The following is a 16,604-nucleotide window of genomic DNA, read 5'->3' on the forward strand; positions in this document are numbered from 1 at the left end:
AACGAGTCAGTGACGCAACATCCCGTTCACGACCGGGTGAGGGACTTGCCATCGGATCAGTGTGTAGGTGTTGAATTATAGAAATAAATGTGTTCATTACCTGAGCCAATTATTGTTATATAATAATAATGGGGGGGGGGGGTGTAGTTGTATTGTTTGATGTGTATGGGTTGTTTCCACGGGATGTTGTGTAAAAAAAAACAAAAAAAAAACGGATCAGTGTGTGTGTGGGGGGAACGGGGACGATTCGTTTAACGATTCGTTTGAACGAATCTTTTGATTGAATTGATTCTAAAGATTCAGTTCACCGAAAAGAACTGGATTCATATCACTACCTGATACAACTGCAGGTTGTGTAGCCGACGCTGGTGTCCGCTCGTTTGATTTATGCCAACGTCGCGGTTGGGCGGAGTTGAGTTGTAGTTCGTAGTGCGCAAGCGAAATGCTGCTCGATTCGCGTACAAGTACTGCTCGGAATGCTGGCTTTAAACCGCCTGAGCGTCCGATTGATAGTATTGGTATTACGGTGTTCTGCATAACATGCAGTCCCGCGACCCCCGTGGGGACAAGCGGTACAAATAACAGGTAATGGAGCGATGCAGTGTCGTTTGAGAGCACGGACCCTTTTTGTATTTGTTCTGAACAAATGTGGATGTAAAGACTTTCATGTATCACGTGGGCGTGTGGTAGCACGACAACAACGGGCTTAAACGTGCAGTGGGAAATTCGACATGGGCAAAATTGCCGACCATCGTCGTAACCTTTACTCTATAGCATCTGAGAAAGTGGCATTCGAGAGAAGCCGACTCTTAATAGTAAAATAAGCTTTTACACGCGGTAAATGGTAAGTCGTCTTTTAACGCTTTAAGCTTATATTGTATTCTGTCTCAAATGTGTTGCCGTAGTTGTCTTTCAACGATGACGGGAGGTACGCGTGCGTAGAAGGGTTTATAATTTTCACATCCGTGTGTAGCTCAGGAAAACAAAACAAACCCAAACTAACCTGCAGAAATGTCCCAGAACGTTTATTTTTCTCACTTTTGTTTCAGTCTGGAGATATCAATACTTTTCACAAAGGAATAAAATGTGCAGTGAGGTTATAGTTGTAGTGTATCAGGTCTATCAAAGTCTTCATGCATTTGAGGTTAGCTCAATAGGTACTCATGATGAGGTGGCAAAAGTGCTCACGCTCTGTTCTGAAGTGCAAGTTTAGATACTTGTGTGAAATAAAGGCAGGAAAGAGTCGAAGCACCGATTCCGTTTCCGCAACAGTTCAGTCAGCCAAAGATTTAGCTTCTCCAAATTTGTCAATGAATTTGCATTCCAGCTGTCGTGTGTTTTACGACGGTCTCTCTATCTACCGCCACGTCGGCAGATGTTGACAAACGGAAGCGACTTCGCATTGATAAAATCAGGAGAAGAAAGCACAGATTTGAACTGTAAGTAGTCAAAACGTCTCAAGTACAGACACCCGAAAAGTCGATCGACATAGTGAACTCGTGCTCAGTTACTTGGCACCACTGGCTTTTACCAGAAATCCAAGTGGTCCACTTCGCATTTGTATTTCACCATCACCACAATCATAGCGCAAAAGTACAGCGTGCCCAGAATGAAATAGAACCAGAAAAAGGTTTTGTCAATCCTGTCTGCGAGCGCCTTGTTGCGCTCGCACTCCGCTTCCTTGGCTTTGATGGCATCCAGGAAGTCCATCAACCTTCTGTGCATCTGCTGTTCCTCTGAGTTGTCCAGCCGGATGACACTCACGTCCGCTTTGTCATCTAAATAGCAAGAAGTAACTCACCTACTTAGGATCGTGAGATAGTGATGATCACGATATGGCTGAGAGAAAATGCATATGGCTGAAAGCTCGGGCCTCCACACTTGTCATGTTTGTTCAACGATTAAATCAGGCACACACCAATTAAAGTGGCTCCTTTTAGAAAGTCTCCAAAGAGGCTCACAAAGTATGCAGTGGTGAGGTCAATATGTGACGCCCCAAACTCACTGACTCACCCTGGTCAGCCCTCCTCTGCCCGTCACCAGCTTTGGCTCTTCCGGAGGAGCAGCAGAAGATGAGGCCTCCGTCCTTGGCCACCCGTGTCAGGACCATGGACACCAGCATGCTCACCACCAGCAAGACCAGGCACACGCAAAAGTGGTTCTCTGCAAGCGCAAAGCTGCACGGTGGGCCACGCAGGCGTATCGAAGATCGGCACATCGGCGACTCGGAGACCAACTTATGACGGGAGTGCACTCGCTGTCACCGGGCAGCTGGTCGTTGAGGATGAGCAGGAACATAGTGAAGCTGAGCACCAGCGTGACCTTGAAGGAATTGCGCTCGCCGCAGTCCAGCGGCAGGGCGAAGCTCACCATGTCGGCCAGGATGAGCAGAATGCTAGGAAGCATTAGCGTGATGAAGGGATTCTGCTGCCGGAGCTTCAAGATCACCTGGACGCAGTCGGAGGCCAAACGTGGATGCAGAGTCCCAACAAATGCTCACAGAGTGCCGCTCCATTCTATTTGGCACTCACCTTCCGATTTCCTCCTTTTGGGTTCGCCATTTTGAGTGTAGCTTTTTGTTCACATTCAAATATTGAAGCGCCGCGCATGGCGCTATGGTGGCTTACGAGAATACGGAAGCTAAATTGACATTTAGGGCCAAATTTCACTTACGAGCCATTTGCGCGCCGACCTACCAAGATATAGAATTGTTCATCGGATGGCGATTCCAGGTAAGCGCCCAAGGTTTCCCAGTCGCCGTGGCTGCCATCATACACCTCCACCTCGCCGATCTCCATGAAGGTGCCGCATCCTGGGTGCAGGGCAGCCTGACGTCAAGCACGAAACGGCTCCGGCGACGTGCGTGGCCTACCTTGGGAAGACCAGGTCTGGATGACCACGGGACATCCGTCCTCAGCAAAAGGGTAGTTGAAGAGGTTGAACTCGCAGTTGACCTCAGCCGCCATCACCACACGGTGGCGCAGGGTGCCGTTGCTGAACACAATCAGGTCGCGGAACCTGTTCTGCGTGCTTGACGATATGCTGAAGATGGAGAGAGAGAGAGCGAGCGGCACGTAGCAAAGTCCCGGCGTCGCAACGGCTCTCCTCACCCATTGGTCACAAATATGTCGGGCGTCCAGACTTTGCTGACGGGCAGAATCACCTCCTCATAGGGGTAAACGGACGGGTCCCAGTACAAATCGTAATCTGTCCATTCCTGCGGGTGCGATCCGTGTTAACGGCCGACCTGACTATTGGCTCGTCGTCACTCCATTTAGAACCACGCGTCTCGTTGCTTACAATTGTCGCCTGTAAACGGCAGCCGAGACGGAGGTTCTTTGTGTCCTGGAAGGGAAAGGCAGACACTCAAAGGCATGGAGAAGACAACTTGCGTGCGCGTCCGCACGAGGCGCTCACAACTTTGATGGTCTGATACTCGATGGATGACACGTAGATGTACTCAGAGCAATCTTCACTCTGTGGCTGAGTTATTAGTTTTCTGTTGACCAGATCGTTGGCCAGACATCGGCGGCTGGTGCAGTTATCACTGGCGCCTCCTGGAGAAGCACAGAGCAAAGCGCCACTTTGACGCAGCTCAGAAACGAGCGCATCTGCTGCCGAGCGTGGCGTGGCGGCTGCTCCATCTTCAGGCAAATACATTTTAAACCTTTCCGCTCTCACCCACTATTCGAGCTATATATTCCAGCGGAGGAAATCAGGACACGTCTCCTCTCTTTTCCGACCGTGAGCCCAACTTGAATCTCCTGACCTTTGTGTTGAATTCATTGTGTTCTGACGCCAAAGCAGCTCCGCCCTCGCAGCTTCAAAACGCAGCTTGCGCCGCTTACCTCCGCAGAGAAGCGTCCATAGAAGCGCCGCCCTCCACAGAGCGCGGCCGTCTTGCGCTTGCATGGCGAGCCGAGTCACAATCAAGCGCTTGCCACGTCCGACCCATTGGTCGTCTTCTGGCGTTCCAGACTCTTAAATAGGCGAGCGGTGGCTGACACCGAAGCGCGGCGGTGGCAGCCACAATAGGCGCGCGCGCACAATAGGCGCCACTGCACTTGCGCCATTCCACTGTTCAAACAACTGCCGCCCTCATTGCGCCAGCTGCTGTTTGTCTTTCTGCCGCACAATGCCCGACGAAGCCTGGTCCTCCAGTCACGAAGGCCCGACAAAGACTTTGCGGTCAATTCTTAGACCTGTCATTCGGCGCTTGCGTGTCATTCTACTTGCGTTGACTTTGACAAACCGGCTCGCTGAACCGTCATGTGTAAATAAAGCGCTTTTCCCGTTGACATTTGCATTGACGGTCTCGTTTTACGCTCCCAAACGAGGAAAATCGACACGCACATGAGGCAAAGCCTCTCTGTAACATCCGGCGAACAGTCCAGGCTACTTTTGGCTCCTCCCCAACATTCATTCAAGTCTCCGAGTAGGGATGTACTTAAAAACAGTACTTCAATGACATACATTACTACTTTCTTGTTAGCCAGATCCAAATGAAGCTCTTTTGTTAGCATGTTACTTTGCGATTTCTTCTTCTGATTGCACCTGTTTACATGACTTTCTGCAAGTCAATTGTTAGGTACTATGAAAAAGGTTATCGCTCAGGAATGCTTCTTATCTGTCTTTGCACATCCTCGCACCTGAAATAGCAAGCATATGCTCCAACACGGAATGATCATTTTTATTCTCCCCCACCCACCTGCACCTATCGCGGAGCAAAGGTTAACTTTCTGTCGAACCAATCAGGAAATGCTTGGAGGGAAAAGAGCCGCTAAATCACCCATTAATAATCGGCCCATCGGCGGCGGCGGGCCCCAGAAGACTCAATACAGCAATACAATACAACTCGGACTTCGACACCTGGACGCAAACAAGAACAGGACAGACTATTTGTGGGTTTTTTTGTCTAAATTGCTCCACAGGCCCTAAATTCTTACAGTTTGTCTTCAGAGGGACGTGGTGGCTGCCTTGATATCAGGAAGGTCGAAGCGGACTCGAGTACTGAGGCCCCAGTTGTCGTGCTTTTCAGACACCGGGGAACCATCAGCTGACACCGCAAGCCAGTAAGTCGCTTCTCATTCAAACGCGGACCAAACCAGAATCACTGAGCGAGTTTGTCCTTCTTGAAATCATAACGAGGCGAATTTCCACCAACGGCCGAGAGCAGCAAAATGGCACCGGGACACCATTCACATGGTTGACAATCGAAAAGTGCTTGCTCGCTCTGCTCAATTTGCTCCTTTTCTTGGAATGACTTGAATCTTATTCTCCTACTTTGAATGCCTTTTATTATCATCCATGCGCTTGCTCAACGCAACGTTGACCGGCAAGTAGCAAGAGCTTCGATTGTCACCATCGTCGTTTGTAGAAAATCCGGTTCAAGATTGAATGTAGTGCGGTGGGTTGAACTGAAAAGCAAATTTGAACATAGTGGCGCCGATCCAAAATATCCGACAGCTCATATTACCGTATGACCGTCTCCGTCATTTGCCCTGGGGGGGGGACACATATCAGAGGAGGCGCCACAATGGCCATTGAGATGAAGCACAAAGAAGTTTTTGTGCAATTTAATTAATGGTGGCTATTCACGATTCTAATAGCATCGTTGCTGTCACCACTATTTTGGGGATCCTCGCGTGGCAATCAGAAAATTCCATTTCATTTGCTTAAGTTTAATTCCATTTGCACGGCTCAACGTGTGTTTGGGTGCGCAATGTCAACACTGAAGGTGTAAAAGTAGAGCTGCTAGTCGTAAATGTGGTCTTATCAGCAACATGTTCCCGGACGACACAATCAGACCATGAAAATAAAGACATAAATAAATGCCCTCGACCAATGACCCCGCTCTCGGCACATGGCGCTCTGACTCGGCTTTTATCCGAGCAGCTGTCCAGATGGCAGCGTTTGATAGAGTCCGGGAAAGCGATCAAAATGTCCCAACTTTGGTGAATTGTGAGCAGCGATATGCAGGGGGCGCAGTTCAGGTTTTGGGATAATAATTGTCATGCGCAAAGAAAAAAAAAGATGAAAAGTCGCTGTCAGTTTGGTTTGTCTTTCTTTGCAAGGCCACTCTTCGGCGCCCACGAGCGAGGTGCCGATCCCCAAAACAATGCATGCAATCTGCAGCGCCTTTTGAGAATGTTCTTGGCGTTCATCCATCTTGAACAAAACGTCGGCATTCTGAGCTGCAGTTGCTTTGGAAAGCCAGTCGACTAAGTTCTCGTCAATAATCAACTGGTGAGAAATGTCGTCATTGTTCTTCAAGGTCAGTTGTTGAGTCCCGCCAGAGGCACGGTTGCTTCCCTGAACACAGAAGGTGGTGCGGTATCAGAAGCACTGACCCATTCATTTTGCGCACATTTTGCTCCTAGGGTGGTGGTAGTCCACTCCCTTCATTTGGGAGCGCATCGGACGATTACGAGACTTTGACCAAACTGGCCATCGGAGCGCATTGGCTTTTCAAAGCGGTGCCGCTCGTCAACCCGACGATGCGCTGCTTTTGCAGCGGGCGAGTTTTCTCCGTGTGATCTGCGAGCGGCCGACAGCAATTGTGCGGCCATTGACAGACCCAAATGGAGGCTGCAGTAGCCTTCACTCGATCCTTAACTTTACATTTGGGCCTTGACAGGGCGCCCGACCCGGTCGCCATGAGCACCGAGAGGCGCGAGGAGGCGCCTGGCGACACTTGCTTGGCCAGCGTTCACGTCGTTGGCGCCGAGGGCCAGCGGCTTCGCTTCATGCGCAAGGATGGCGGGTTCCCCGTGGCCTTCCGCAAGGTGCCCGGAGACTGGAGCCCGTACCTGCTGGATCTTTTCACCACGCTGGTAGAGATACGCTGGCGGGTGATGCTCCTGCTCTTCTCGCTGTCCTACATCGTTTCTTGGCTGTTCTTCGGGCTTTGCTACTGGCTCATGGCGTATGTGCATGGCGACGGCGGCCGTGGCCCCTGCGTGCTCAACGTCTATGACTTCACGTCAGCGTTTCTCTTCTCAATGGAGACCCAGGCCACCATCGGTTACGGCTTCAGGGGCGTGACAGAAAACTGTGGGGTGGCCGTGGCGGCCGTGACCATTCAGGACGTCACCAGCTGCCTCCTGGACACCATCGTCATCGGTATTGTTGTGGCAAAAATGGCGTCGGCGCGCAAAAGGGGTCAGACGGTGGGCTTCAGCAGAGTGGCCGTGGTCAACCGGCGGGACGGCGTCCTGTGTCTGTCGTGGCGGCTCGGAGACTTCAGAGGGAATCACATCCTGGAGGGTGTGGCCAGGGCGCAGCTCGTACGCCACTCCAAGCAACCACGGGGACCCGTGCTGGTGTCGTACCAGGATGTGGACATCCAGGAGCGGGAGCTCATCCTCGCCACGCCAGTCCTTCTCGTGCACAAGCTCCAAGCGGGCAGCCCGCTCTACCACATTGGCCCAGAGGGGCTTCCGGAGGAGGATTTTGAGCTGCTGGTGTCCTTCACCTACATGGGCGACTCCACCGGCACGCTCCACCAGACGCGCACTTCCTACACGCCTGCCGATATCCGCTGGGCGCAACGCTTCCGTGAGGTGCTTAAAGTGGGCAAGAAGCACTACAAGGCGGACTATGCGCTGTTTCACCAGACGGCGTGGGTGGCCACCCCGATGCTGAGCGCCGAGCAGTACGACCGGGGAAGGGCTCCACCTGGCCTCTTGCGCTCGCTACGGGGCAAGAGAGGCCGCTGCTGCATGGAGGAGGTCATCTGGCAAACCCGTTTGTAGTCTACGGAGCTTCGGAGATGCTCAGATGTCGGATTTATTTATGCTTTGACGGCTTTTGGATGTTCAAAATAAAGTCTTTAAATGGGACGCTTTTCATGTTCATGTCCACTCACAACACCAGTTTAAAGAACAAGTCAATGGAAAGCTCTGCGGCAGCTCAAACTGTCACAACTCGTCTCTGGTCGTTCTATTTTGTGTCTAAGTTGTCATGGTTTCTGTTCGCGTCTATGTGCACTTGCCCCTCCCCTCCTGTGTCTACCCATAATCAATGTAATCACCGTCACCTGCCTCTTGTTACCTGTCGTGTATTTAAGTCCTGTCTGCGTGTGACTCGCCTGTTGGATAGTTCTATTCTGTTGGTCTCTCTGTCTGTCTTTGTCACTCTCTGTAAGTTCTGTGGCTGTTAGTTTCTGTTCCTCTGCGAGTTGGTCTGTTCGTCTGTCGGTTCCCCCTGTCACTCTGCCGTTATGTTAGTTTGTTCCCCTCATCCTCATCTCCAACACCCCTTTCCCTCAATAAACCCTGGTCCAAGCAGCTTTTTGTCGCCCTGCTCCATTCCTGCCCGTGACACAAACACTGCCACCTTGTGGCCACAAAAAGCGTTTTTCTAGTTGTAGTGTTTTTTTTTTACAGTGGTCATTATTTTTAAATGCAGTCATTGTCAAACCTCTCAATTTATTCATTCATCTTCCGTACGTTTATAAGAAAGATGAAACAAAAAGCTAATATTACCGTGACAAATATACATTTTTGATAAGATATGCTGAAATATCACACTGCTAATATGATAAATATAATATGAATACTACTAGCAACAAGCGTCAAAGGTAAAAGAAAACATGTAAGCAGTGCAATGGCAATTAAGCAAGACATTCGGATCAAGTCTCATAAATAGCCAGTCACTTTATTCTGGCACTTAAGCACCCTGAACATTTTGATGGCTCTAAGAAGCAAGCATCATGCTTTGGTTAGCTGAGCATAAAAAAGTCGCTCCAAGGTCCTATTGGCCAGCAGTGGAGGTCGTGCGCACTCGGGCGTGCGCGCGCGCCGCCGCGTGTCCCTTTTAATCAGCTTGGATCTTTGAGAGAAGCACAAAAGATCCTCTCCGTCTCGACGGTTATGGCACAATTTGGTGCAGCGGGCAGCAGCCTCAGCGAGGGCGAAAATAAGAATAGCGGAGCAGCCAGCCAGAACCAAACCAAACAAGATCGCGTGTGTTGCATTTATTGGACACAAACAGATCAGGAAACAGCACTTTTGCTCTACAAGGGCCAACAGGTGAGCACAAGAAGAATGTATCCCAAGGAGTTTTTAATCAAATTAGTACCGCTAATACTGATATCATCACTGAAAAAAACATGAGTCATGCATGCCATCTATTTGTTCATCTTAGAAGAGCAACTGTGTAAAAGGGGTAAACTGCTAAGGGGGAAAGGTTTTTAATTATTTAAACGTTATGTTTTCATGAGCGCTACAACCTATCCCTATTAATTTGTGGACCCCCCCCCCCCCCCCCTCCATCAAGAAAGTGCCGCTTTTATGTAAGCAGTTTCCATGTAGCAGCCTCAACTTCTGAGCATTGAAGCTTTTGCGGGTTTGGTCACTCAGCGACAAAATAGGTCACGAGCACCAAAAAGGGATTTTGCTCAGAAAGAAAGTCACATGCATCCATTCAATTGCATCTCATTTCTTACAAGCAGACACGTATGGCTTGAATGTGAAAATAGAAGCTGCTTGACAATAACAACACATTTTGGAGTCACAGACAGCTTTGATTCTTTTAGACTTGTTCAAAATCTTGCTGAGTTCTAAAAAAAAAATTAGGCTTGCAAAGCGCAAAGGATCAACTCTCCGAATACCAGCGCACCCCATGCATGGAAAAAGGCACCGCAACTGCGTTTTCCTCCAGCACAAGTGCCGCTGCCGTCTTGCAGCCCGAGTTGGCGCTGCATTATTTAGGTCGGAGGTGATAACACACCTGCAAGCACCTTTGGCTCCTGCCAATAACTTTCAAAGTGCGCTTCAGCCTCGCTCTTCTTTCCACAGCCCGCTCCGCCGATGAGGACTCGAGCGGAGGAGTGAGCCGCCTTCATCGGGGTTCTCTGCCGCCATCGTCCGGCAGCGTTTCTCCGGCCAACACTGGGACTGTTTTCCACAGCAGAGGCGGGCAGAGAGGATGGGGAGCGTGCGAAGCCACCGCTATAGCATGGTGTCCGAGGAGGAGGACGGCGCCAGGCCGGCCGATGGCGCGGCGCCCAACGGCTACGGTGACAAAGGCGTGCGCCGGCGGCAGAGCCGCTTTGTACGCAAGGACGGCCACTGCAATGTGCACTTTGTCAACATGAGCGAGCAGGGCCGGCGCTACCTGGCGGACATCTTCACCACCTGCGTGGACATTCGCTGGCGTTGGATGCTGCTCATCTTCTGCCTTTCCTTCCTGCTCTCGTGGTTGCTCTTCGGCCTGGTCTTCTGGTTGCTAGCACTCTCACATGGCGACCTGGAGGCTGAGACGCATACATGCGTGTCCAACGTGGACAGCTTCACGGCCGCCTTCTTGTTCTCCGTGGAGACACAGACCACCATCGGCTACGGCTACCGCTACGTGACGGAGGACTGCCCGGCGGCCGTATTAACGGTGGTCCTGCAAAGCATTGTGGGATGCCTGGTGGACGCCTTTGTCATCGGCGCCGTCATGGCCAAGATGGCCAAACCCAAAAAACGCAACCAGACACTGGTGTTCAGCCACCACGCCGCTGTGGCCATGAGGGACGGCAAGCTGTGCCTCATGTGGCGCGTGGGCAACCTGAGGAAAAGCCACCTGGTGGAGGCTCATGTCAGGGCGCAGCTACTCAAGTCACGCACAACGGCTGAGGGCGAGTTCATCCCGCTGGACCAGGCCGACGTGGACGTGGGCTTCGACAGTGGCGTGGACAGAATCTTCCTCGTGTCCCCCATCACCATCGTTCACCAGATCGATGAGGACAGCCCCTTCTACGAGATGAGCAAGCAGGAGCTGGAGACATCCCAGTTTGAGATTGTGGTCATCTTGGAGGGCATGGTGGAGGCCACGGCCATGACCACACAGTGCCGCAGCTCCTACGTGGCCAGCGAAATCCGCTGGGGCCACCGCTTCGAACCGGTGCTCTTCCAAGACCGCGACCGCTACAAGGTGGACTACTCGCGCTTTGACAAAACCTACGAGGTGTCCGGAACGCCGCAGTGCAGCGCCAAAGAGCTCGCTGAGAAGACATGCCGCGCCTCTGGCCCTGCCCACTCCTTTTGCTATGAGAACGAGGTGGCTCTGGAAAAGATGGAGGTGGTGGAGGACGGCGCCACGCGCCGCAACGCTTCGCGCCACAACGCTCCGTGCCACAACGCTCCGCGCCACAACGCCACATGCCACAACACTTCACGCCGAGACACCGACCCGGGCAGTCTGCGCTCTTTGGAGTCGAGACCTCTGACAGCTGAATCGCAACTCTAATAGCGCCCCGTTTGGAGACGGAAACCGACAATCCTTGCAAAGTTTCCCGTCTCCGAAGCGTGGCGGCGAGAACGCAAAGTTGAGTCTTCCTTCAAACACACGCTGTGGCTTTCTAGCAGCGCCTTTGTGCCATCATTGTCACCACGCAACGACATTGGAACTAGTGGCGATCGTTGTGCATCGCCAGCAGTTGAGCGTTTCTTCAAAGCTTGTCATGCTTTCAAAAATGCCACGGCAGAACTTTGGCCAAAGTTCCTCCAACCGCCCAGGGCACGCCAGGCCGACCGACCGTGCGGCCACAGCATTCGGCTACGGCACCCTTTTGCACCTCGTCATCGGTGGCTGCCCAACCCCCATGTTTGGATTGAAGCCACGTCAACTGACTGAAAGACTCACGGCGCTAGCATCCCTTTGTGTTCCGCTTTTCTCCCTCCCTCTTAGTGCCGCCTGGCCTGAAAAAAGCACGCACTTTATCCATTCTGCGCCACGGTCATCCAAAGCAGTTTTGTCCCTTGGCTTTGCAATAAAACACGTTGAAAGTGACCGCAGTGTTTTCTCAGATCAATGCGCCATTGCGTAAGAGGCAATCAATGGATGAATGCAATCAATGGATGTGCATTACGCCACACGCAGGGCATGCAAATTTGGAGACAGGGCCTGATCGATGCGCATTTGATTTTGTTCTACACATGCATGAGCCTCTGGGCTTTTTCCACATTAGCCAATCAAAGTGCCACTCAGCTCCGCTCTAAATACTCCCTGCACTCCCTTACACGTACACTCCGCCCAAGTCTTGGCGAGTCTTTGGTTGATAGGGGGAGTGCCAAGACCAGTTCTCAACACACGTCTGCTTGATGAGAACATAAGTTGAAGCTAACCTGTTCAAAACTTTCCGTTGAGCTTTCAGAGCGTGGCCAGCGCCTGGTCAGAATGGACGCAGAGCTTCAACCGGCTCGCCCCAAAACAGGCCCGGCCCGACCCGGCCTGCGGAATAGAGCAGGAACCAAATGCGAGGTGCCCTAACTGAAAATCATCTGACTAATTTGGACAAATTTAAATTTTTCTTCATCCCGTCAAACTTCGCCAGCATGCTACGCCTCATACGCAGTGATGGAATAAAGTTCTAAGCCTGCTCATGGTGCGCGCGACTCGTTAAATTAGCAAGCAGCACACCGGCTGGCCAGACTCGGACACATGAAAGCCTCCGTCACATTTTAGACTGAAGGAGATTAGTGGATCCAATCAGCGGTGACATTGAGCCAGCGCCAGGCGTGACCTAATCATCCGATGCCGCCGAGCCAAGCTGAGTGAATCCCCTCTGAACGAAGCGAATGCCCGGGATTTTTGGGATTATTTTTCAGCCTTCGGGATCGGACTTTAGGATCCGTAACGTTAATCCGCCTGAGACGAAAGCAAAAGTTACAAACCCTCCTGTGGAGCACAGAGGGAATCGGGGCTGAGCCCATTTCCGCACCTGTCCCCACTACGGATGCTAGCAGGCAGATGTTTAAGTGCGCCTCGTTGTCGTGCTGCCGGAGACGACGGAGGCGGCCTTTGCACTCTGGTCGGATCCACGAGCGGAGGACAGCCGCGGTGGAAATCGGTGGGGTCCCATCGTCATCAGTCTCCCCATGACAGCGGCGCTCTATAGCAGTGTTTGTCAACCTTTGTTTCATTAACGGCACACCTTCTCATTGGAAAAAATCTCGAGGCACACCACCAACAAAAATCTGTTAAGTGTTACACCAGCATCTATATTAAAATTAAAAGACGTAAAGTCCTATTCCTATATATGTATGGAGAGTCAAATAATTGAATATAATAAATACTAAATATTCTTTAAATTGTATTTCTTTTTTTAAATAAAAGTGACGGTTTTTTAAAAATCCGATGGTCCGATGAAAATCAGAGCATGCAGTTCAACTGGAGAACCTGGATTGTTCATTTTTCACCAACATAAAATACACAGTCAAGTCGAGACACCTCGACTGTGATAGCCACTCAGCTGCTGTCAGAACAGCTTTAAAAGTGACTGTTTACAGTAAACAGTCATGTTGACTCTTTTGGATTTTAATCACAATCACTTTCAATAGTTTATTCTACTGAAAGTGATTGTGATTAAAATCCAAAAGAATCAACATGACTTTGTTTACTGTTTTAGACTAGCTCTATAAATATTGCGACAATAAGAACAGTCACTTTTAAAGACACTCTGCTGTTCTGACAGCAGCTGAGTGGCTATCACAGTCGAGGTGTCTCGACTTGACTGTGTATTTTATGTTGGTGAAAAATAAACAATCCAGGTTCTCCGGTTGAACTGCATGCTCTGATTTCCATCGGACCACAAACGCACCACCGCCGTCATTGCTTCACTCTTAGCAAAAGCACACAGCAACACACACATAAACTGATAATCAGACCGACACAACATGAAATCTCAAGATTCTCCGATTTGCCACGTGTGCACGATTAGCAAGTGGCTGACCAGGCCTTGCGCTAACAGACCAGTGGTTTGGCGATCCTGTTTACAATGCACTCCGAAAATAATATTGGACAATTTCCCATGGCACAGCTGAACATCTCTCACGGCACACCAATGTGCCGCGGCACAGTGGTTGGGAAACACTACTCTATAGAAGCAACACTAGCAAAAACAAAGTCGAACCCTGAAACAATGGCAACAACATTTGTTCAAAAGCCAAGCTTGATCTTAACAGCAACAGCAAGCAAAAACTCCAAACACAAAGCCGACTAAAATCCTAATCCCAAACGGCTCCAGCGTCCATTTCTGTCAAAGCAACTCGGTGACTCATCGGATTGGCGGGCGTATGGCTGCCGAGTTCTCGACTATGATCGTGGAGTGATCGGCTGGCGACCGCTTCGGGGTGTCCCCCGCCTACCGCCCCAAGTCGGCTGGGATGGGCTCCGGCACGCCCGCGACCCTCGTGAAGACAACGACTAACGACCTTATGTAAGGCCACCTCCGAGTCATCCTTTCCCAAAGTACAACCGATGTTGTCTTTGCTTGCAGCCTCAAGTGCGGCCGGCATTGAGTTTCTTCAACGTGGCGTGCTCCACTCTGAGTGCTTTTCTTTTGTCGTCACTGTTGTCAAAGAGCGGAGGCTCTCTCAGGCAAAAAAAAAGACGCCCCGTGCTAGAGAATTCTTGCTCGCCACCCTGAGGAATTACAATTTGCAGAGAAGTGCGCGCGTCATATGTGAGACTCTCAACGGGATCACCAATGGAGTGATGTTCCATTTATTTATTATCTTTCTGTGTGTTCACAATTGTCATAGTGATCTTTCTGGTGATTTCTTAACTAGGTTGGATGTATTTTTTTTGTTAACGTTGATTTCTCCGACTGCCCGTGATCATTTAGTGTGTTCGAAAAGAGGAAAGGGACGTACGTGAATGTGGAAAAGGCGGCCCTGTATGAGAGATTCAAGATTCAAGATTCAAGAGTTTTTATTCGCCATGTTTGAGCGTGCCAAACAAGGAATTTGACTTCGGTAAATCACAGCCTCTGTTCAACATTTAGGTGACTAACAACACTCAGGACATATGAAAAATGGCAAATATTCTCAAACATCCCCTGATCTTAAACTCCCAAGAGGGCAAGGAAAAACTCAAAACTCCAGCTAGGGGAAATGAGAAACCTTGAGAAGAGACCACAGATGGGAGGGTCCCTCTTCCAGGATGACCAGGCTGCAATGGATGCAGAGAGGACACATAGTACAAACAGTGTAGACAATTCAAAAAAGGTGTGGAGAGCAGGATGTTATTGCACAGTAATGACTCTGAGACTCTAAGAGTGGTGCGAGTTCATCAGAGCAACAGCCTGGGGGAAGAAGCTGTCTCTGTGTCTGCTGGTTTTGGCGTACAGAGCTCTATAACGCCGTCCGGAGGGGAGTCGTTCAAACAGACTGCAGCCTGGGTGAGAAGGGTCTGTAGAGATGTTCCTTGCACGTTTCCTGGTCCTGGACAAGTCTTGGATAGATGGGAGGTTGATTCCAATTATCTTTTCTGCAGTCCTGATTGTCCGTTGCAGTCTGTGCTTGTCTTATTTGGAGGCCGATCCAAACCAGACAGTGATGGAGGTGCAGAGGACAGACTCGATGATGGCAGTGTAGAAGGTCTTCAGCAGCTCTCGCGGCAGGTTGAACTTCTTGAGCTGTCTCAGGAAGTACAGCCTCTGCTGGGCCTTCTTCCGGACAGAGTCTATGTGGCCGGTCCATTTCAGGTCCCGAGAGATTGTGGTTCCCAGGAACTTGAAGGTGTCTGTGGAGAGAATAGTATTACTGCGGATAGTGAGGGGTAAAAGTGGTGAAGGGTCTCGCCTGAAGTCCACTGTCATCTCCACGGTCTTGAGCGGGTTCAGATCCAGGTGATTTTGGCTGTTTGGCTGGTGAGAGAAGTTGAAGAGGAATAAAAACACCCTTGAAAGACAAAACTTGCCCCTCGTTGTGACTCGTGACTCGGAGCCGCAACATATTTTGGCGAGCCAGCAAGGAGCAAGTTTTTTTTTTGTTCGAGATCAGTGACAGATCTGAGTGGTTAGCACCGTTAGCGGCTAACGTTAGCGCGTGGCTACCAACGAATCCCCCCCCGCTCCAACAACGAACCGGGATCTTCCTGACAAACGGATCACCTCGTGAGTGCCGAGGATGGAACAAGAACAGTTAAGAGACCAAGTTACTACCACGCTGTGTAGGCTAGAAAGGGATCAACTAGTGGAGGTATGTAACTTTCTAAAGGGCTCCAATGTCGACGATACTGGAGAGGACGAGAAGCCATCAAGAAATTGAGCCAGCGAGACTTGATGAAACTCATTGAAAACAAAATCGATGAAGTCGAACAAAGTCACAAGTCAGTGGAAGTAGTCCAATTCATTGATGAATTGCTGCTGTTTATTAAAGACACTGTGTGGGAAGGTGACGCTCGCGAGAGGAGCACTTTTTCCCGCCCCACTGATGTGATGAGCAACTACGAGGAGCTGCGGGTAGAGATACAAGCATTGCAAGAGAAACTTAAAATGGTGGACACATCACCAGCCGTGAGCCAAAGCCCATCACCTGCCAAAATATCGGAAGTGACTATTCGCAGGGAGTTTTGCATCTGTGGCCAAATAGGCGAAGGCGGGCAGCGCGAAAGGCTGTCCTATATCAACTTGCTCCATCAAATGGAACTCGGACTTCCTAAAGGCCACAGTGAATCAGAGGTGATTGAAGCGGTTATAAGAGCTATTTGCTCAGGGCTTAAACTCAGAGACATGCTTGAACTGAAGACTGATATAACCCTTTCTCAGTTAAAAATAATACTAAGAGGACATTACAGAGAAGATGATACATCCGACTTGTATCAAAAAT

The 16,604-nt window shown here is 50.4% G+C and overlaps 3 protein-coding genes across 5 annotated transcripts; 2 read left to right on the top strand and 1 right to left on the bottom strand.

The window, feature by feature from the left end:
* Positions 1–999: 999 nt before the first annotated feature.
* Positions 1,000–4,370, bottom strand: LOC119126125 (5-hydroxytryptamine receptor 3A-like). Of its 3 annotated transcripts, none has more exons than XM_037257246.1 (9): positions 3,849–4,370; positions 3,418–3,557; positions 3,164–3,345; positions 2,873–3,042; positions 2,697–2,812; positions 2,371–2,448; positions 2,238–2,271; positions 2,014–2,163; positions 1,000–1,778 (listed from the first exon to the last, which is right to left on the bottom strand). In XM_037257246.1, exons 1-9 carry the CDS (start codon positions 3,910–3,912, stop codon positions 1,528–1,530), a joined length of 1,185 nt encoding a protein of 394 aa, XP_037113141.1. In that variant the 5' UTR covers positions 3,913–4,370; the 3' UTR covers positions 1,000–1,527. The 3 variants fall into 3 exon arrangements, with proteins under 3 accessions (XP_037113141.1, XP_037113140.1, XP_037113139.1); XM_037257245.1 differs by having other exon boundaries at positions 2,238–2,448; positions 3,111–3,217; positions 3,301–3,345; positions 3,849–4,367; XM_037257244.1 differs by having other exon boundaries at positions 2,238–2,448; positions 3,849–4,368.
* Positions 4,371–5,783: 1,413 nt separating this feature from the next.
* Positions 5,784–7,841, top strand: LOC119126131 (inward rectifier potassium channel 16-like). The gene has a single exon (XM_037257261.1). It carries the CDS (start codon positions 6,582–6,584, stop codon positions 7,752–7,754), a length of 1,173 nt encoding a protein of 390 aa, XP_037113156.1. The 5' UTR covers positions 5,784–6,581; the 3' UTR covers positions 7,755–7,841.
* A 1,075-nt stretch (positions 7,842–8,916) lies between these two features.
* LOC119126122 (inward rectifier potassium channel 2-like) lies at positions 8,917–11,769 on the top strand. The gene is made up of 2 exons (XM_037257235.1): positions 8,917–9,032; positions 9,801–11,769. The coding sequence occupies exon 2, from the start codon at positions 9,931–9,933 to the stop codon at positions 11,236–11,238; it is 1,308 nt and encodes a 435-aa protein (XP_037113130.1). The 5' UTR covers positions 8,917–9,032; positions 9,801–9,930; the 3' UTR covers positions 11,239–11,769.
* The last annotated feature ends 4,835 nt before the right edge of the window (positions 11,770–16,604 follow it).

Source organism: Syngnathus acus, chromosome 8 (assembly GCF_901709675.1).
Source record: "Syngnathus acus chromosome 8, fSynAcu1.2, whole genome shotgun sequence".
Taxonomy (NCBI): domain Eukaryota; kingdom Metazoa; phylum Chordata; class Actinopteri; order Syngnathiformes; family Syngnathidae; genus Syngnathus; species Syngnathus acus.

Coding starts and splice junctions, on each gene's coding strand:
- LOC119126125 (XM_037257244.1), bottom strand. CDS start 3,912: ATGCAAGCGCAAGACGGCCGCGCTCTGTGGAGGGCGGCGCTTCTATGG. Junction 2,813..2,872: donor CCAGACCTGGTCTTCCCAAG/GTAGGCCACGCA, acceptor CCCTGCACCCAG/GATGCGGCACCTTCATGGAG. Junction 2,164..2,237: donor CGAGTGCACTCCCGTCATAA/GTTGGTCTCCGA, acceptor TTGCGCTTGCAG/AGAACCACTTTTGCGTGTGC.
- LOC119126131 (XM_037257261.1), top strand. CDS start 6,582: ATGGAGGCTGCAGTAGCCTTCACTCGATCCTTAACTTTACATTTGGGC.
- LOC119126122 (XM_037257235.1), top strand. CDS start 9,931: ATGGGGAGCGTGCGAAGCCACCGCTATAGCATGGTGTCCGAGGAGGAG.